Source organism: Abramis brama, assembly GCF_963993115.1.
Source record: "Abramis brama genome assembly, chromosome: 23".
Taxonomy (NCBI): domain Eukaryota; kingdom Metazoa; phylum Chordata; class Actinopteri; order Cypriniformes; family Leuciscidae; genus Abramis; species Abramis brama.
Window position 1 is genome coordinate 4,780,403 of NC_139985.1, and position 19,818 is coordinate 4,800,220.

At 35.0% G+C, this 19,818-nt stretch overlaps 2 protein-coding genes across 2 annotated transcripts; both read right to left on the reverse strand.

Annotated features, from left to right (window-relative positions):
- Nucleotides 1–207: 207 nt before the first annotated feature.
- On the reverse strand, nt 208–7,033 carry sh2d5 (SH2 domain containing 5). The gene is made up of 10 exons (XM_084101611.1): nt 6,904–7,033; nt 6,419–6,499; nt 6,175–6,255; nt 4,949–5,023; nt 4,724–4,870; nt 4,309–4,509; nt 3,410–3,590; nt 2,544–2,649; nt 1,119–1,275; nt 208–1,034 (listed from the first exon to the last, which is right to left on the reverse strand). Exons 2-10 carry the CDS (start codon nt 6,467–6,469, stop codon nt 843–845), a joined length of 1,191 nt encoding a protein of 396 aa, XP_083957737.1. The 5' UTR covers nt 6,470–6,499; nt 6,904–7,033; the 3' UTR covers nt 208–842.
- Nucleotides 7,034–8,249: 1,216 nt separating this feature from the next.
- On the reverse strand, nt 8,250–15,226 carry hp1bp3 (heterochromatin protein 1, binding protein 3). The gene is made up of 12 exons (XM_084100632.1): nt 15,125–15,226; nt 14,386–14,464; nt 13,867–14,110; nt 13,632–13,767; nt 12,802–12,948; nt 12,672–12,713; nt 12,371–12,519; nt 11,630–11,720; nt 11,396–11,555; nt 11,039–11,150; nt 9,730–9,894; nt 8,250–9,480 (listed from the first exon to the last, which is right to left on the reverse strand). Exons 2-12 carry the CDS (start codon nt 14,453–14,455, stop codon nt 9,105–9,107), a joined length of 1,692 nt encoding a protein of 563 aa, XP_083956758.1. The 5' UTR covers nt 14,456–14,464; nt 15,125–15,226; the 3' UTR covers nt 8,250–9,104.
- Nucleotides 15,227–19,818: the final 4,592 nt, after the last annotated feature.

A 19,818-nucleotide genomic window follows, 5' to 3' on the forward strand; every position in this document is an offset into this window, starting at 1 on the left:
GCTTTGCAGTAATGAGTATGTCAATGCAAAAAAAAAAAAAAAAAAAAACTACCTTATTTTTAACCACACTGAGAGTGTCTATGTATGTAACACACACACACGCACGCACGCACACACATACACAGTATCTACTCGTATTTCATTTTGTAACATATCTGGTTAGATGGCAGTATTCTACTAGTTTTTGAACATTAAAAGGAGACAAAATGACAGTAAAATCAGTTTATGCAAAGAGGAAAGACATTTACATTGATGTAAAGCTGATAACAGAAAAGTGTGCATTTTAGAGGTGAAATGTGCAAGAGGTAAACAATATTAAAGCAGCGACAAAAAAAAAAAACCCATTAACTGGGTAGTGGATATATTCAGGATTTGAGGTAATCACAAAAAAGTTATCTAAAACTAGTGATAATATACAACCAAGAGAGTGAAAAAGGCAATCAATGTACACGCATACAACACCGAATTTAAAGACATAATACAGGGTACACGCATAGGTATGCATCTTCGCAAAAGTTGTTGTGTATACATTTAAATTTGACATTTACATGAAAAACATGAGTGCTTGTTTCCCTAGAAAATACATTTTAACCAAAAAACCAACAAAGTGAGTGCTTTAGAAGGGTTTAGGTTATTGCCAACAGGCAAAAACAAAGTGTCCATTCAAAATATCAAAAAAATAATAATAATAATTGTGCCAATGACTTAAGATCCTGGTTAGGAAGGTTTACTCATGTCAGTAGCTCTGTAACTGTTAAAACCAAGTAAAATATGTAGTATACATTAAAAAAAAAAAAAAAGGTTATATAAAAAAATAAATCACAGAGCATGAAAGACAGAATTCAAACCCAACTTTGGTCTTTAAATGTGCCCTTTTTTTTGTCCTGTGGTGTACGTAAACTCTTTTTGACCATCTCTTCCCAATCGTAACTGTGGTTGACACGGGCACAGCTCAGAAAACATTCCAGCTCCTCACTGAACTCTGTGTAGTGCTCGATCAAAGCAGCAAGGCTTTCAAATTCAATGTGGCACTTCTGTAAATGAAGATGAAACATTTGCTACATTTGACTTCTGAAAAAAAAAAAAAAAAAAAAAAAACAGGTTTCATCTTTGCTCACCTCAAGGCGGAACTTCCCCTTGGAATTCTTAACAGAAAGAGTTACCAGTCCCGATGGAAAGCGGACTGTAAGAGACCAACGGTTGGGCTTTTTGGGATGAGGACAAAGGAGGAAGGAACCCAAGACATCATCTGCCAGGAGTGACGAACTACAGTTGCTGTAATGGAAACCAAATACTCAACACTAAACTACTGAACAATACACGTACTGGATTAAAAGCCATGTAAATGAATTCCTTTGGGCCTGGTTTCACAGACAGTGTTTAGATTAAGCCAGTATTAGGCTGTAGGAAAATTAGGAAAAGTGCAAGTTGCAAAACAGCTCAAACATGCATTTAAGTCTGGGACTAGGCTTAAGCATTGTCCGTGAAACCAGGCATTGATGTATTACCTTGCTTATTTTTATATGTTGTGAAGATATAAATTCTCCAAAATCAGCTCAAAAAAAAAAAAAAAAAAAAAAAAAATGCAGTGAAGCACAGCAGATTCTATTTGAGCCTAAATGACAATTAAATATGCATGCAAGAATTGTGCATGTCTGGAGAAACATGCAAAAAGTTATATTAAGGTACTGCTTTAAAAAAAACCTAATAATGCATTAACATTTTTGTGATTGTAACTTTTATACGGGATAGTTCACCCAAAAATGTTTTCATTTGTGACCCTGGATCACAAAACCAGTCACATGTCGGATGTCGCACGGGTATATTTGTGGCAATAGCCAACAATACATTGTATGGGTCAAAATTATTGATTTTTCTTTTATGCCAAAAATCATTAGGATATTAAGTAAATATCATGTTCCATGAAGATATTTTGTAAATTTCCTACCGTAAATATATAAAACATTTTTGTGAGTGAATGCAGCACAATCATGAACATAAATAGACAACTTTAAAGGAGATTTTCTCAATGTTTTGATTTTTTTGCACCCTCAGATTCCAGATTTACAATAGTTGTATCTCAGCCAAATGGTGTCCTATCCTAACAAACCATACATCAATGGAAAGCTTATTTATACAGCTTTCAGATGATGTATAAATCTCAATTTTAAAAAAATGGACCCATGTGACTGGTTTTGTGGTCCAGGGTCACATTTACTCATCCTCGTGTTGTTCAAAACCTGTGTGAAATTCTTTCTTCTGTTGAACATAAAGGAAGATAATTTGAAGAATATGGTAATCAAACAGTTGATGGACCCCATTGACTTCCATAATATGGAAAAACAAAAAACTATGGAAGTCATTGGCTACTGTCAACTGTTTGATTACCAACATTCTTCAAAATATCTTGTTTGTGTTCAGCAGAAGAAAGAAACTCATACAGGTTTGGAACAACTTAAGGGTGAGTAAATGATGACAAAATGCGAACTATCCCTTTAAGTTTACCAGACCAGACAGCAGTGCCATTGTGCACCAATACTGACCTAGACACGCCAGCCCAGCACCACACTGCGTGAGCCAGAGCTTCTTCTGTCTCGGCCAAACTGGGAGCTCGAGACAAGCATGCGTTTGCACTGGCCTGTTCCTTTTCTGTTTCACAAAAGAAAAGATTCTTCAGATTCCCAGAGGAATCAAGTTCTCATTGGTTTCACAAATTATGTCCGTGTTTGTTTTCTTTGGCAAAAGAAAACACTGCAGCGTTCTTAGTTTGGACTGACCACAAGTTCAAATATTCTGAGTAGCACACATTTTTTACTGACTTTATCTAAATAAACTTTTTATTATTATTATTATTATTTTCAAGCTGCAGTACAGATCTATTGCCTCTCTATGGCCATCTCGGTTTAAAACATAATTGCAGGTTACAAGTGGAGTTATTTTTTTGGGGATGTGCTATCTGCTGATTCAAATTGAAAAAATATTCTCCGATTATGTAAACCATATGAAACCAACGAGAGGTAAAGTCTTTTCTAAGCAACTACATCCTCAGCATACACCATATAGCCGGGTCTTCCTTCAGTTTACAGACGTGGCGTAACCACGCAAAGACAAATTAACACACTGGCATTTCCCACAATAAATAAATAATATATAAATATACGCACACATACACACACACACACATATAAAAACTTAAAAAATACACTGATTATTTTGTGGTAACTGGCAGAAACAACGTGGAAATCCCCACCACCTTTTTTGACTCACCAACCACCAAAACCAAAGATAAATGATCAGTATAATAAATTAACCCATTGTGTTTTAATTTGGCCAGCCACTTTAACCAGATGTGTGCATTACCTAAAGAACTCTCTCACTCTCGAAAGTGTCCTATGAACACTTATCCCACCTTGTGGTGCACTCAGTTTATCCTGCAGGTGGCGCTGTTTGAGGGGAGTACATGTAAAAGAGCGATACGCTCCGGAGCGCAGCTCTTTGGTCCGGATCGCCATTTTGCGAACTATAGTGGGAGAGGAAGTGGGACCATCTTCAGGACTGCTCACTTGCTCCATGCTCTGTTGTGAGAACACCTGTTCAGGGAAATCGACATGAACACTGCAGAACAGTACAGTATTCCAATTATTGGAAAAACTGAGGAATTAGGCAGTTTTAAAGGAATATAGAGGGTTATTGACAACTTAAGCTCCATTGACAGCATCATGCTATCAATATTTCTTTTTTTTTTAAATAAAATAAATAAAAGTTCAACAAGAGAAGTTCGCAACACCTAATATTAGATTTTTTTTTTACAAAAAACACTATTTAGAAGCCAAATGCAAATACAAAACATTTTCAATTCACTTCATCATCAGTGTTGTAACTGATAATAGCAAACCTGATTCTATTTATGTAAAATTATTTTATTTTTTTTAAATTAGAGGCTATTGTATATAAAATTAATCAAATGATTTAGACTAAATTTAGACAAACTTACAGCTCAAGTGTTTTTTTTTTTAACCTTTTGTAAATGCGTAAAAAAAAAAACAAGTTGCAAATTTATGATTTGATAAGAAAAAAATAATAATAATAATTGGGGGACAATTCAAAATATTTTTTTGTGGTAAAAGAACCAGTAAGAGAACAGGCTGACTTTAAGAGGCCCTTTTTGGGCTTCATTCAATAATATTGAACTAGTAATCAAATGTATCAAATGTTTTCTAAGTCACTTGCACAAATTTCATTTGAAAGTTTATCAAGGTTATAATAAACTTCAAAAAGCTCTTTATGCTAGATACGATGAGAACAAACCTTCGCCCCAGGTAGCAGGCCTTGAGTTGGGGCCCTGCGGAAAGACACCAAGGCGCTGACACTGAGAGGGAATCCTTGATTTAGCAGCGATGGCGTTTGAGTTGGTTTGTTCCCCGAACACTCATCCTGAGCTTCCTCTTGGTGCTTCTCCAGAAAATACAGTTGAAAACAGCGGCAAAGCAGCAGGTTCAGGAACTGGGCCTTTATTTGGGAAAAACACCCTCAAATTCTTGCAGCGGTTGAGCATTTATTTCTTATTGTTCTTTAGTGTGCAATGTTACTGTCCAAGCACATCATATGTTTTGCCACTTCTAAATATCACACTTGAGAACCCTAAAACCACATTGTTGATTCTAGAACAGATGTGCAATATTACAAACAATTAAATGTGATGCTTTGTCATGTTGAGGCTTACAGCTCGGGCATGTCTGGCTCTGAAGAGGTGGCAATAGAGCTGGGCATCAGAATTTCCAGGATTATGGGAGACGAAGGCAAACTGGGCATCCGTCGGACGGGCGGTGGACAGCGAGACTCGACACATGGCGTGAGCCATGAGGAGCGTCTGATGAGATACACACCAAAGAGTTAGACCATCTGACATACGCAAAGAGAAACGTCAGAAATCCCAAGATGATCTTACCTTTTCATCTTCATCATAAACTTTGACTCCTTTGACAGAGAATTTCAATGAGACGGTTCGCTTGCTCTTGCAGTTCTGCAAATACAGATGTTCATTAGTAAACTACATAACCAGTCAAAAAGTATTACTTTTTTCCACATTGTACAATAATAGCAAAGTACTTTTTTTATTTTATTAATTAGATTATTAATTCTGCTCGACTGAATCACTAAAAGGAACAGATTGAAAACATAACTAGATAACCCTTTAAAATCGATGTTTCATATTTCAGGAATTGCTTTAATCACTGTATTATGAGGTTCATCAAAATCTATGTTTTCAACAAAGGTCTGTAGAAAACTATTTACAATATAGTTAGAAATGTCATGGAAAAGCTGAACATCTTTGACCTAATATATTTACTTGAAGTACCCCCTGAGATTAAAGTTAGAAGTTAGGTCAATAATAAAATTAAGTCAATAATAATAATAATAATAATAATAATAATAATAATAATAATAATAATGATACAATTAAGTCCACGATTTTCTGATGTCGGTTAATAGTCACATTACATGCAGGTAAACAAATAAAATGTATTGTTTTATTTTGATTGTTTTTTTATTTATTATTATTATTATTATTATTTTTGAGATTTAATTAATAGCTTTTCATTAAACTCACAGACCCTCTGCTGTTCAGTCACAAACCCCCAGTCTGGAAAACCCTGGCGTAAATGTAATATTTAATGCACTTCATGTTGTTGATAAAGAACTAAATATATTTTCTTTCCCTTTGTATTTTTATATCAATATGGTACAAGCTTATCCTGTTCAACAAATCAATGAGATAAACAAGGTTAAAAGTAATCTAAATGTAGTCAGATTACTGTATATTACCTTAAATGTGGATTGCGGTACTAAGTACAACTTTGTCACGCAATTTGGAATCAGTAATAGACTACAGTAATCTACCCAACACTGTATGTATTGTAGTAATGTTCTTAATATTGTTCTGAATAATTTTCCACATTTTACAATAACGGTCATTAAAATGATTAAATACCCAAATGGACGCATGTGCATAATATATGCGTGTACAAAACTGATTACAAGCACATACACCTAGATCAAAAGGCTTTTAAGACCATTAAAAACTAATTCAGTCAAGTGTCCAAACTTCAACATAGAAAACACATATAAAAAAGTAAACATACTCTGAGATTCATTTCACAGCACACACATTACCTTGAGAGACTTCAGCTGAGTGTGCAGCTGCTGAATCTGATCATCCAGACAACTGTCATCCACAGGAAATGAGCCAATATACTAGACAAACAGAGGGTTTACTCGGTAAAAGCAAAACTAGTTCATGATACAATCATCCCAATGTATGGGAGGAAACTATACAATAAAACCACAGATGCAATTTAAAAACTTAGTTGCAAAACCAGACGTAGCTACAGCATTAAAATATTTCAATAATTTTCACCTCAGCAGATCTTGTAACAATCCCCTGTTCCCTGCCAGCTGTCTCCCCCATATCCAAGCCTGCTGTTGTTGGCTTTATCAACTGTTCAAAATAATAAATAATAAAAATGACAAAACAGAGGTCAGCGTTTGCCAGAACAAGTCAGAACTGCATTACAAACTCCTTCAACGTTTTAACTTCACGAATTACAGCACATCACAAATAGTGAAAGTAAATCCTCGACATTGCTCAAAGATAAATAGACACATTTGTGCAGAAGCTGTTCAGACCGGTTCAACTATAAACGTGCCAATAATGGTCAAAATAAAAGTATGTTTTGAGACACAGCCAAACTTTTTCACGAAAGCGAAAGAAATTGCTATATCGGGAAACTCAAGTAGAAATCAAAACAAACGCTTTACTAGTTAACGCTTGAATGATTACATAAGGATCCATAAAGTAGTTGTAAAGAAGCAAAAAAAAAGCCAGAGGAGACAGATACTCACAAATTAGCCCACACGACTGAACCTGGCAGGGTGGGTCGATTATCCTCCAGGGGTTTTGCAATCCATTCCTGACTCACCTTAATTCTCTAAATCCCGCCTATTCAGAGCCAGACTGGATCCATTGGGAAAGATTTGACAAGATCCGCCTACACCACACATGCATGGATGCACAGGTAATTGGTGACTGATTCATCAAACTGATTCACTTAAAATCCTGACTCTTTTAAAGGGATAGTTCAAGTTGTTCAACCAAACATTTTGTCATGATTTACTCACCCTCATGTTGTTCCAAACCTTTGTTTCTTTCCTTGAACTCAAAAGAAGATATTTTGAAGAATGTTGGTAATCAAACAGTTGACGCTGACAGTACCATTGACTTCCATTGCAAGAAAAAAATACTATGGAAGTCAATTAATTGGTTCTTCAAAAATATGTTCTTTTGTGTTTAACAGAAGAAAGAAATTCACAAAGGGTTGGAACAACATGAGAGTGAGTATGAAAAAATATTTATTTTTGGGTGAACTATCCCTTTAAGTGGCCCAAAAGGAATCGCTGAATCTTTTCCAGTGATTCAACATTTCGAATCAGTTGATTCAATCAGTGCGTTTGAAATATTCAAGAAAATATGCAGCGACGATTCCTTTTTGGGAACGATGAATATAATGCAGAATTTGTTTGGTCGTCTGAGCAGAATGATTTTTTGGCTAAGCGAATCAAACATGACCAGATAACCTTCTGAAAATTGTTGTTTCTGTATCTCTGAAAAAATATTTCTAATATAACATATATATATATAGCTCTTGAATTTTTAACAAAATTTTTAACTAATTTTAGTTAAGTTTTAACTAATTTTTAAATGTTTTTTTTTAAACATTTCTAAATAACACTTTTAATTTTCTAACAAACATGTTAAGTGTTAATTCTATGTTATGTAGTGATGTTAGTTAATGTTTTTAATACAAGTCATCATAAAGAGTTATGGAGAAAATATATATTTTTTTATACAGGGGGTAACTTACCCGAATCTGTAAAAATTAAAAACCTTTTTGATGTTTGTGAATACTTTTAGACAAGTCAGGGCATGATATGTTTTATGTAAACATAAATGTCAATGCTTAGTATACTGAATTAAAGCATGCCTTTTCTTCCAAAAAAACTGTGCATGTTAGAACAAGTAGAAGAATTTGCCACTGTGAATTTCACATCAACAGAGACAGCTGTGATAATGACACAAACCATGCGTTTCAGAGCTTGAATCATTTGGTTCCCCTTTTAAACACCTCTAAATTAGAGGTTTATCATTGGATAACAAATCAAACCACCCAAATAAAACAATGGTCAAATAATGAAGTACAAATATAGTCACTTTATTAAGGACTACAGAAAAGTATATCAGTTACATGCATGCAGGGTAAGGTAAGCAATGCTCATAAAATTACATCTAACCCCCCTGATAAACTAACACACAAGAGTATGACCAGGTTAATAGTGTGTATTCTGTTTTAAACATCTGCTTGGAAAATCTTTTCAATGTATATTCTCCTTCATAGACTATACAGAACAAAACAACAGTCATGGATATGGATACCAACGTTTCTTTAATGCATCTTAATAAATCCAATTTTGCATTCAGGTAAACTGTTCAACTGAAAGTTAGGCATCAATAATCGTTCTTTTCTTTGACTTACACGAAGGAACCAACATCAACAAAACTTTTTTGATTACAATAGTAGCTAAAGACCTAACTTCACAAAACATGAGCAAAAACAATTGAAATAAAAGTTACAAAGAAAGGTTTTTTGAACACTGATGAGAAAGGGGAGACTGAATAACTGAAATGCTTGCCTCTACAGAAAGATTGACTACAAGAACTTTAAATATTTGATTTTTTTTTGCTGAAGCACAACTGAGATGAAGCAACAGCTGCTTCTTCAGACTCTCATAATGGTGACCTGAACGAGCGTCTTAAACAACATAAACAGTAGCATTTCTACTCTACATCTTTACCTGTAATTTAAGAATACTGAACATAATATGCCTGTATCTGAATGGCAGAATAATTTTGAAGAGGTCCTATGTTCATCAGAGGCCCCAAGACAAGGAAAACTTGGAAGTTTCTACAAAAATAAGAGGAGAAAATAGCCATCACTGCAGTCTACAGAGCTACAGTTGATCTTTTCAGCTGTCTGCAAGCGTGGGATTCATTTCCGGGATCGGAGCGACTTGCGTGCGGCAGGTTTAGCCTTCACAGCAGATTCAGTCGCCTCCTTCTTAGCTGCCTTGGGCGACGGCCGTTTGGACCCCCTGCTTGTCATCTTTTTGGCTATGGGTGTTTTAGGTTTGCTGGTCGGGGCGGCTTTCTTGACTGGTGTGGCTTTCTTGACTGGTGTGGCTTTAACGGGCGCGGGCGCCTTTTTAGACGCTGCTTTGCTCGCAGCGACGGGTTTCTTGGCTGGTGGAGGGGCTTTCTTGGCAGGCGCAACTGATCTTTTTGAGGGAGGAGGTTTTCGGCTGACTGTTTTAGCCCTTTTATTTTGACGAGCTTTAGGCGCAGGAGTCCGTTTTGCACGCTGGGTCCTGTGGACAAATAAAAAGCATGTTTAGCCTTGCAAAGACACAGCCCAAGTTAAATGTCTCTATGATATTCTGGTCTATGATTTGGGATTTTTTTGCCCATTTTATCATCCGACAAGTGGAAGCCAGACAACACACCGTGGTTTATTACTCAGGGTTAATGATTTGTTCAAATCCCTAAAGCCAAGTATAAAATAGCAAAGTGCTTTGGCACTAATAATTTATATTTGGACGTTATGTGATGTACTTCACCTCTTTCTTCGGGGAGGCTCATCCTCGTCCGAATCTTCCTCTCCAGATTCTTCCTCTGACTCCTCTTCGGATTCTTCATCAGAATCGTCACTTCTCTTGCGTTTGAGCTTCTGTTCCTCCTTCTGTTTGAGTTTTTCCATCATTTCTGGAAACAGAACCGCTGGGCTACAAAGGAGGAGCGACAGACAATTTGTCAATTCAAGTAGTTCCATCACATTTAATCTTCATTTTGTACAATGCCTTATGTCTCACCTTTCTCATATTACAAAATCAAAAATTATATTGATTTGCAACTAATCAATTCGCCAAGTTTCATCTAAAACAATCGTAAGAGCTAAGAACTAAAAGTTGCAGTTAAAGGGTTTGTTTTTCACACAAAAATTAAAATGATCCCATAATTTACTCACCCTCAAGCAATCCGAGGTGAATATTTTTTCTTTCAGCCAAACACAATTGGAGTTATATCAAAAAATATCCTGGCTCTTCCCAGCATTTTATTGGGAGTGAATGGTACCTTAGATTTTGAAGCCCAAAAAAGTGCATCTATCCGTCATAAAAGTAATCCATACGGCTCCAGGGGTTAATAAAGACCTTCTGAAGTGAAGCGATGCGTTTTTTGTAAGAAAAATATCCATATTTATAACTTCATAAACTATAATCACTGGCTTCCGGTAATAGCCATACACGAGTCTAGTTCTGGTGGAAGAGTGACCTTTATTAACCCCCTGGATGGATGCGCTTTTTTGGGCTTCAAAATCTAAGGTACCATTCACTCCCATTATAAAGCTGGGAAGAGCCAGGATATTTTTTAGTATAACACCATTGTGTTTGGCTGAAAGAAGAAAGTCATATACCTATAGGATGGCTTGAGGGCGAGTAAATTATGGGATAATTTTCATTTTTGGGTGAACTAACCCTTTAAAATGCCCCTGCATTAAGGATTTCAAGTGTAAAAAGGAAATTTCAGAATATTAAAATGTGCACTATGCCGTATTAAAGTATTATTTAAATACTATTATAGAATTTATTCATATTTTGAATTAGCTTCTATTTTTATATTTTTGGCATATTAGTTTATTTTTATTCAGCTTTAACTCATTTTCAGTTTAGTTTCAGTATTTTTAGTACTTTTATTTCAGTTAGTCGCCAAGAAAACATTTTTAATTTACGTGCAAGTTTAAAATGTTTCACAAAATATTTATATTTTGTTTTATTTCAGCTTGATTTCAATCTCCAATTATTATTATTTTTTAATAGTTTTAGATTTAGTAAACAATAACAACACTGGTTTATGGTGAGCTGAACTTACCTTGGGTAAAATGGATAGCTTAGCTGGTACGACCCACTGAGTCCATGACCAGAAATCTGCTCCATCCATCCCATCATTTTACACTTCAGCAAAGTTCTCTTCAAGTTTGGAACTGGCAATCAGAAAGAATACTTTTATAAAAATCTGCATAAAACATTAAGTTACAGCAAATACAGAGATATATGAAGGGTGGCTATAATATAAACTGAAGAAAACTATTTCTGTACCAGCGTTCTTGTGAACAACTCCTTTGAGAATAATAGTTAGAAGCATGCCAAAATAAAAGCAAACTAGATTCAGTCCTCAGAGAGCAAACGTGCCTTAGGCTGCGATAAGTGGGGAGTGAGTGTACCGTACCAACTAAAGAGACGTTCTTCTGGTCCTGTTTCTCCATGAGGAATTTGCGCAGTATGGTGATGCTGCAGGTCTTGGGCTCATTCATGGCTGTGATGGCGGCCACTACAGCATCTTCCAGCAGTCCGCCACCCATGAGCACCTTATTCCCAGCTTTCTTCAACTGTCAAACACAAATGCAGATTCTCATCAAACCTGCTTGTTGAAGAAGTCGAGCGATTCAGAAGGGTAACTAACCTGGAATGTTCCAGAGGCTCCCTTGCCAGTGATCTGCTCCAAGTAGCCCTTTTCCACAGATCTCTGCAGGCAGTTCTTCAACACGTCAGGCCTTAGAGATTTACACAAGAACCTTTCATTAATAAATCTTCAGGCAAAATGTATGTACACAATTTCAATCTGTAATTAGCTCATAATGGTGTGTATACTATGTACAGTTCTGCATATGTGGAAATGGAATAACACTTTTATTCAGAATAAAATGACTCAAAAGTGACAGTAAAGACATTTATAATGTTACAAAACTTTTCTATTTCAAATAAATGCTGTTCTTTTGAACTTTTCATTCATAAAAGAATCCAGCACACCTGTTTTCAACATTGATAATAAGAAGAAATGTTTCTTGTGCAGCAAATCAGCATATTAGAGTGATTTCTGAAGGATCATGTGACACTGAAGACTGGAGAAATTATGCTGAAAATTCAGCTTTGCATCACAGGAATAAATTACATTTTAAAGTAAATTAAATAGAAAACAGTTGTTTTAAATTGTAATATTTCACAACATAACTTTTCTACTGTATTTTTGATCAAATAAATGCTGCATCTTCTCTCTGAGAAGAGACTCTCAAAAACATTAAAAAATCTCATAGACCCCAAAATTTTGACTACTATTATTCCATTCCCAATATTCCCAAATGTTAAGTAAATTCTTTCAGGTTCAAACTGCAGTCTAGTTATAGGATGTTGAGTCAAAAATGACCTGTTCTCCACATTGAGTTGAGGGAAGTATTGTTCCAGGTACTTCTTGATAAGGATGTAGGAAGCCTCCTTGGGTTCACAGAGGCGGGTGATGATCAGAGGCAGAGCCTCTCCCAGCGTCTCCTTCGTCCCCACAGACGCAGCCGACTTCTACACAACAGCATGACATTGACAAAATGAACGATTTAATAATTATGACAAACCACCAAAAAAAAACAAAAAAAAACAACATTCAACTAATTAACACATTTAAAACAGGCTTACATCAATGCAAAGACAAAAAACAAACTGCGTTTGGATACCTTTCCAATGGCGAAACTTCCAGAGAAGCCTTTGCCCTTCAGCTGCGGGTAAAGAAGACAAGACAAGGATGACTTTTAACTAACTGTATATATGAAACAAGAAATATTTATGTGTTAAATTGCAAATCACCTGTTTGACAGTGCCCTTCTCAACCAATCGCTTCAGGGCCCTCTTGTAGAGGTTTTTGGTCTTTTTGTCCATTTCCACAGACGGATACTTCTTCATGACATATTTCATAATGGTAATGGAAGAGGCACCACTCCGTTCTTTGCAACTCTGTGGGTAGATTTTAAAGATGCACATATGAGATAACAATTTTTTTCATCTTTGTCTTAGATTTCCAAAGAATATAGTGCTGCAGGAATGAGTCTTAAACTCGAGTTTACTCGAAACAATTCAGCCTTCCTTTTTGAACCATCTTTTGGTTAAAGTCTCCATGAAATCAAAATTGATCCATTTATTTTTTAATTAATGTGCCCTCATAATCTTTAATCAAAATAACTTCCGCTTCCTCTTGCAGCAACATCTTTTTTTGGGAACATTAAACATCATCATGGGCGAAGAGGAAATATCATCTACTCACTAGTCCGCTTTACGACCTTACTGTTTATAATTGTACTTTTGCTAAATATTCTACATGAAAAAAGCCTAAATACCAAGATTATCATGATGAACAAAATGTGTGAGAATCATAAACTTTTATTGGTCACTGAGTTTAGTTTCTGCAATAATCCAAAAGCCAATGGAAAAATCCTATTGGCTTTTTGTCGAGGGAAGCAGGGTGATGCGAACTTACATCACTGCAGCACCGTACACATTTTAACAACTAAAATATTCGGTACTAGTATCCAGTAATTCAAAAAAGAAACAGTGGGTAAAACATACTTTAAAGTGCCAAATGACAATCAAACACTCTCTAGAAGGTAAATGAACAGTTCCCGTTAAATTCTGAATCAGACCTCGATTGCTTCTAAGATGATTTCTTCAACTTTGGGCTGGGAAAGAGATGATGAAGCCAGTTTGTTGGCAGAAATGGTCGCCCAAGCAGGAATCTTCTTTTTCACCTTTTTCCCTTTGTCATCTCCTTCCTTATCACTGTAACATATGACCAAACAATACATGAAATGCTTAATGAGCCACTTTTATTTTTTATCAGACATTTCTTTTCTTTTTTTGTACAACAGCCAGACTTACAGTTTGGCTACAACATCCTTGACTTTTTTCTTCTTGCTCTTCCCTGGTTCAGCCGCTGCTTCTTCAGTTTTCTCTCCTTCATCAGGAGTCTCTCCTTCATCTTTGACAGGTTTCTCACCATCAGCGGTCTCATCCTCCTCATCACCACCTTCTTTCTTGTCCTCCGTGGCTGCAGGTTCAGTGGTCGCCGAATCCTTCTCTTTCTCTTTCTCACCTACAGGTGCAGACCCTTCAGCGGGAGCATCTGTGGGATACAAAACACAATGTTCAGTCAAAGATGCTTTATAAAGCCATACCACTTTACGCATTATTTTATAAACTCGTTTCAAGTCATATGTTAACTTTGCATGAAGAGGGGAGGATTTTCAGTGTCTAGTAGCTTGTTTTAGGATTATTTCAGTGTATACGAACAAATGTTTTATCCCTGGGTGAATTATTCCTTATGTGGTTCTGTCTATTGTGGACAGTCAATATTTCTTCTCAATATGACTGATGTACCATGCAAGGGGCAGTACGTACCTCCATCAGGGGCATTTGCTGGGGTGGCATCCTCTTTGGGTGGAGCTGCAGCTGATCGGCGAATGGGCATGATTCAAACCTGCCAATAAATACTTCATTAATATATATATGTGTATGTAAGTATGTGTGTGTGTATATATATATATATATATATATATATATATATATATATATATATATATATATATTTAATGCATCTGAACTGGGAATTCAATAAAAACATGTTGCATTGTTTAATACGTTGTAATGCATTTCATTGTGTAGATTGCAAAGATTTATTTACAAAATTACAGGAATTTTATGCAGTTTTGAACACCTTAGATGTGTGTCCATGACCTCTGCTGAGCAAAGGGAAGTTCGTGCAAAGAAAAGCACCCCGACAAACGCACTGGCCATTAAGGCACAGCAAATTAACAAGAAAGGAGCAACAATCCCATTGTTTATTTGCTCCATTTATAGTCTTTATTGATATATGTAGCGAATAACGTGCATGAAGTCACACCTGCACACATTTTACCACTGCACAGGAACTGAATTGCATGTAAAGCACAATATAATCGAAAATGGCCATTTTGTCCATTTTGCCTTGTACAGTAATGGCGCTGCGTTGAGCTGAAAATGGTAAATGCACGAGGCTGCAGATTCAAAAGAATAAATAAAACATACGCGCCTGCAGAACGTGTAAATTAGTCTGTAAACGGAGAATGCACAATTTCAGAATGAGCTTTTTAATGCATACCTTGATGTACTGGTTTATCAGTTGAAAGAAACACTCCCTTCCTTTTTGGAATTCACTGTTTACGCGACCCTCCCCCTCTTGCGTACGCATAGGGACGTACGTGTCGACGCATGCGTGCGCGTGCCAGTACCAGTTCCGTTCGTCCATTGTGATGATTGTGAGCTACAGCAGCGAGGTGACCTTACTTTATTTTATTTTAATTTTTTTGTATTTAAACCTAAACATTATTATGTTACTATTTCATGAAAGATATTATAAAATTACTTGTTTACAATTATATGTACTTTATGGTTACACATTTTGTGTAACATGGGTAAAAATTGGTATTATTTAGGCCTATATAAGTAATATTTATATTCCTATAAAAATGTATGTATATAAAAACAAACTAATAAATAAAATGGTTTCGTGAATGGCTTCTTTGTTATTTACAAATTAAAACATTTATATTTTACCACAAGATGGCAGTATTTTCTGATGCATTGACCTAAACTTTTTAAAATTATCATCTAGAGATCACAAGTAGAAGCCTACTACTTTTTATACAATAAAACAAACATATTGAAACACATCTAGAATTAATAATAAAAAAATAAAATAAAAAATATATATATATAAAAAAAAAAAAAAAAAAAAAAATATATATATATATATATATATATATATATATATATATATGACATTATTTCCATGTTTTGGGGAAATAATACAATGGTGTGGATATGAACAGATATTTTAGTCAAGTCAATTCAAGCCTTAGCCACTTTTACTTATATGACGCTTTATACAAAACAGATTGTTTCAAACAGAGCTGCCAACTCTCACGCATTCACCGTGCACGCAATTGACACTTTACACTTTACACACGCTCTCACGCCACACATCCATTTTCTCACGCACAGAAAAATCGCGAAGCAAAGAGGACACGGAGATCGACAGACTAGACAGAGCAGGTTACGATATAAAAAAAATCTCAGCTCTCAGATTCTGTCACTTTTATTACGAAATTCAGACAATAAATACCGTTTTGGCGCTTGTAAATGTGACGCGACAGATCCCTAGCGGCACGTGACGTTAAACACGAATGAACACTGTTGAAAGATACAGTACAACTTACCGAAATGTATATTCCTCATACATAATATCGACCAATCAATCAAACAAAGGGGTCAATAAAACAGCTGGAGAACAATTATGTCACATAACATTTACCTCAGGAAAGCCATTTAATGACCATAATATAGGCTATAGCACATTAGTTGGCTAGAAAAAAAGAGCTATAGAGAGTATTTTGCTAAATATGTGTACTATATTGCATATTTATTATATTTTTACTAATATCATTAAATAAAGTTGTTATAATAAAAAAACGCATTATATTTATTTTGTTTACAGCATTAGGTGAGTTGTTTTTTTCTTGAGAAAAATTAATGCCTATCTTGTGTACCTAATATTTATCCAAATGAGTCAATATTAAATCAAATCACAATAATTGAATTGATTTGAAATAATAAAAAAGCATAGCTTACCATAAATTGTACCATGTAAACATTGTAACATGTTGTCACTAAACCTAATAAAATTCAGTTTAGTTACTAAAATGTTTTGACAATCACAATACACTTATTGTGATGCAATAATTTTTTTTACACCCCCCTCTCCGACATAAATCTCACTCCAAGTAAAACTCAAAAGTTGGCAGCTATGTTCAAAGCAGTTTGGTTATAACAGGAAAGCAATTCAATGATGAAATAGTTCTGTACAGCAGCTCTAAAAAGAAACCAGTGTCATTGTTCAGTCTTGATTCAGTTCAGTTGTAAAGAGCTATCAAGATAAGGGTGTGATCCTTGTAGGGGCATGTTTGTTTGTAGGGGCAACAGCATTTTTCAGAAATCGCTAAACTGCAACAAGTTTCATGTAAATATAATGCTACATTAATATGGTTGACAATGGCAGCTTTTTTATTTTAGTAGTTAATTTGGCCTTAATAGTCCTGCAGTGTGACAAATGATTTTTTTTAAATGTTCCAGATCTCTCACTTATATTTTAGGTAATTTAAACTGCATATAAAAGAATACAATTATTCATTGAAAATAATTTAAAATTGAGTTTAGTATGTCACATGGCAGGACACTGCTTGAAATGTCACGTCAACTACTCGTATGTCAAAAATACTATGGTATTATCATCTGACACCACCACTGTCATAGCTAGTTGCTACCACCAAATTCAGTTGTTTATTAGAGAATGCAGAATAAAGACATGTTTTTCCCCCTGCTGCACAAAAGGAGACTATGAGGAGACGGTGCAGAACACAACCTGTGGGGTTTCACACAGTATTGAACACCCACACACTCTCTGTGTTTTAAAGTCCAGCATGTGGCGTCCCACAATCATCTGAAAAAGTGCAAGATATGAAGCTTTTCCATCTAAATGACTTTTCTATTGGCTTTCTAAACACAGCATGTTATTTTAATCTTTTTTCTTTTTCTTTCAGCATTTGTGTTTGGTGCCTGGCTCCATAAAATCAGTGAGATTACTATGTGGTTACCATGCCAACCCAAACCTTTATCTTTTTTAGAGAGATAGCCCACTGTTGCCTTGGAGACAAACGTCCACAGAAATTGGTGTACAATTTCTGTATTAGATCTAATTGCATCAGAGGTAATGCTCTTTTGGCATCATTTATATCTCAATGTTTTCTTCTTGGATGAAGTTGCATCTGTTTCAGTTGCTTTCAAGGAAGCAGAAGGATCCTGAACTAGAGATTTGAACAACATCAAATCTTTCAGCAGTGTGAGCTTCATTAGGTTTAACACTGAAACCTTTTCAAAGTAAACCTTTTTTTCTTCTTTTTTTCAAGAATGAACCACATTGGGTCTTGAGGAAGCTCAGACGTGCTGCGTAACACAAGAATGAACCTCATTGGTTCTTGCTGAAGCTCAAACGTGCTGCGTAACACGAGAATGAACCTCATTGGTTCTCGTACGTCAAGCGAACATGCTTGAGCTTCCGTTTACCACAACTGATGTGTGAGTTGAACAGGAAAGGACAAAATATTTAATACTGGTGTCCTCTGGAGAAGAAATTGGAGAAGAGAAGGATCTAAATTTGTTGTCCATGATCATCATGATATTATAAAAGCTTTTTCATTTATATTTAATCTATGCCTCGGATTACAAGTTTGTTGTTTGAAAGGAGGAGTTTAACCTTCAAAACTATTGTTTATTCTTAGGATTTTAACAATATAAGCCATTTTATATTATTTATTTTATAGTTATAGTTATTTTATTTATTTATTTTGTATTAAGGTTTGCAATTTTTAAAAGTTCAAATAAATAAATAAACAAATAAATATATAGTAACAAAGTTACAAGTAACAGGTTGTAAATTAAGCACTAAACTAATTCTATATATTTCTATATAATTATAATATTACAGAACTTGCTAGCTTTGCACCAAATGTTGGTTTGTAGTAGAGAAACATTTCTATAATTAAAAATGTATTTTTATTAGATCACTTTTCATGAAAAATAATTTTTATATTAGATATTATAAACAATCTAACATTAATTTCACACTAAACAATATACGATTTTTAAAAACGTAATAATAGATAAATAAATAAAAACGCAATATAAGACTTTTAAAACGTAATAAGAGCGTTTGACGCCATATAAGAACAAGAAGGCGGGGCTGAAGAAGGGGGCACAAACGTCATTGGTTCTTGCTAGTGACGTCAATGCGCCAAATTTGAATATGAGGCATGGCGGAAGGGAAACAGTTTTACCCAATATACTAAACCATTTTTTTCTGTCCAGTTTGTAAGTAAATAATATTTGTTACACTGTTATACGATAACATGTATATAAATCAAGAAGTAAACAAACAGTCATGAATATACATTTGATTGCTTAGAAGCCTATATGATTTGAATAGCAATGAATATTTTGACCATTTGGGTAGATTAAAAAACTTACTACCCCAGTTTTTTTTTTTTTTTGTATAACTGGAAATGAAATGAACGTTAAACTTTCTAACAAGATTAAATTGATCATTCATTTTACGCAGTAGATATTCATACCCATTATGCCATAATATACTGGTAATATTCTGGGTTTAAGTGAACACGTGGTGAAAAACTGGCCTTGCCTAGTTAAAAAAAAGAAAAGAAAAAAAAAAGATTCTTTCTCTGATAAACACCTCAGTTGAAGGACTGCCATAGTGTTGGTTCATAGAGAAGACCACAAGGCTGGACTGAATGGAAGTCAAAAGGAATAATGAGATGGTTTTGTTTAGGGTTGTCCTCCTTGTAATTGTGAGCATGAAGAAGCCAGCAATCTTTGAAATGCTTATTTGCCTGCCATTTTAAATCCAGAAGTCTAATTGCACTAATTACAACAATTTTGTCCTTTCAGCACTCTTTGGTTCTTCCTGGTTCACCCCATATTTGAGTGATCCTTCCTCAGCTGGGACATATGAGGAAACCTCCATTCAGAAGACTGATCCTGTTTAACTTGGGTTTAGGTTTGTATTTATTTTTAGGCCTAATGTCATTATTCACTTTTAGAAGCTGCTATCATTACGGTTTTTCTTAGCACTATGATGGATAATGCTTGAGTTAATTATATATAATTTAATTGATTACTATATATACATATATACTATATATATGTTTTTATTTTAAATGTTTT

Excerpts from the sequence above, each read along its gene's own strand:
- sh2d5 (XM_084101611.1), bottom strand. The coding sequence starts at position 6,469 with ATGGGGGAGACAGCTGGCAGGGAACAGGGGATTGTTACAAGATCTGCT. Across the intron at positions 6,256-6,418 it reads TTGTTACAAGATCTGCTGAG|TATATTGGCTCATTTCCTGT; the intron begins GTGAAAATTATT and ends CTGTTTGTCTAG. Across the intron at positions 2,650-3,409 it reads TAAACTGAGTGCACCACAAG|AAAAGGAACAGGCCAGTGCA; the intron begins GTGGGATAAGTG and ends TTTGTGAAACAG.
- hp1bp3 (XM_084100632.1), bottom strand. The coding sequence starts at position 14,455 with ATGCCCATTCGCCGATCAGCTGCAGCTCCACCCAAAGAGGATGCCACC. Across the intron at positions 12,949-13,631 it reads TCATCTTAGAAGCAATCGAG|AGTTGCAAAGAACGGAGTGG; the intron begins GTCTGATTCAGA and ends ATCTACCCACAG. Across the intron at positions 9,895-11,038 it reads AGCTATCCATTTTACCCAAG|CCCAGCGGTTCTGTTTCCAG; the intron begins GTAAGTTCAGCT and ends CCTCCTTTGTAG.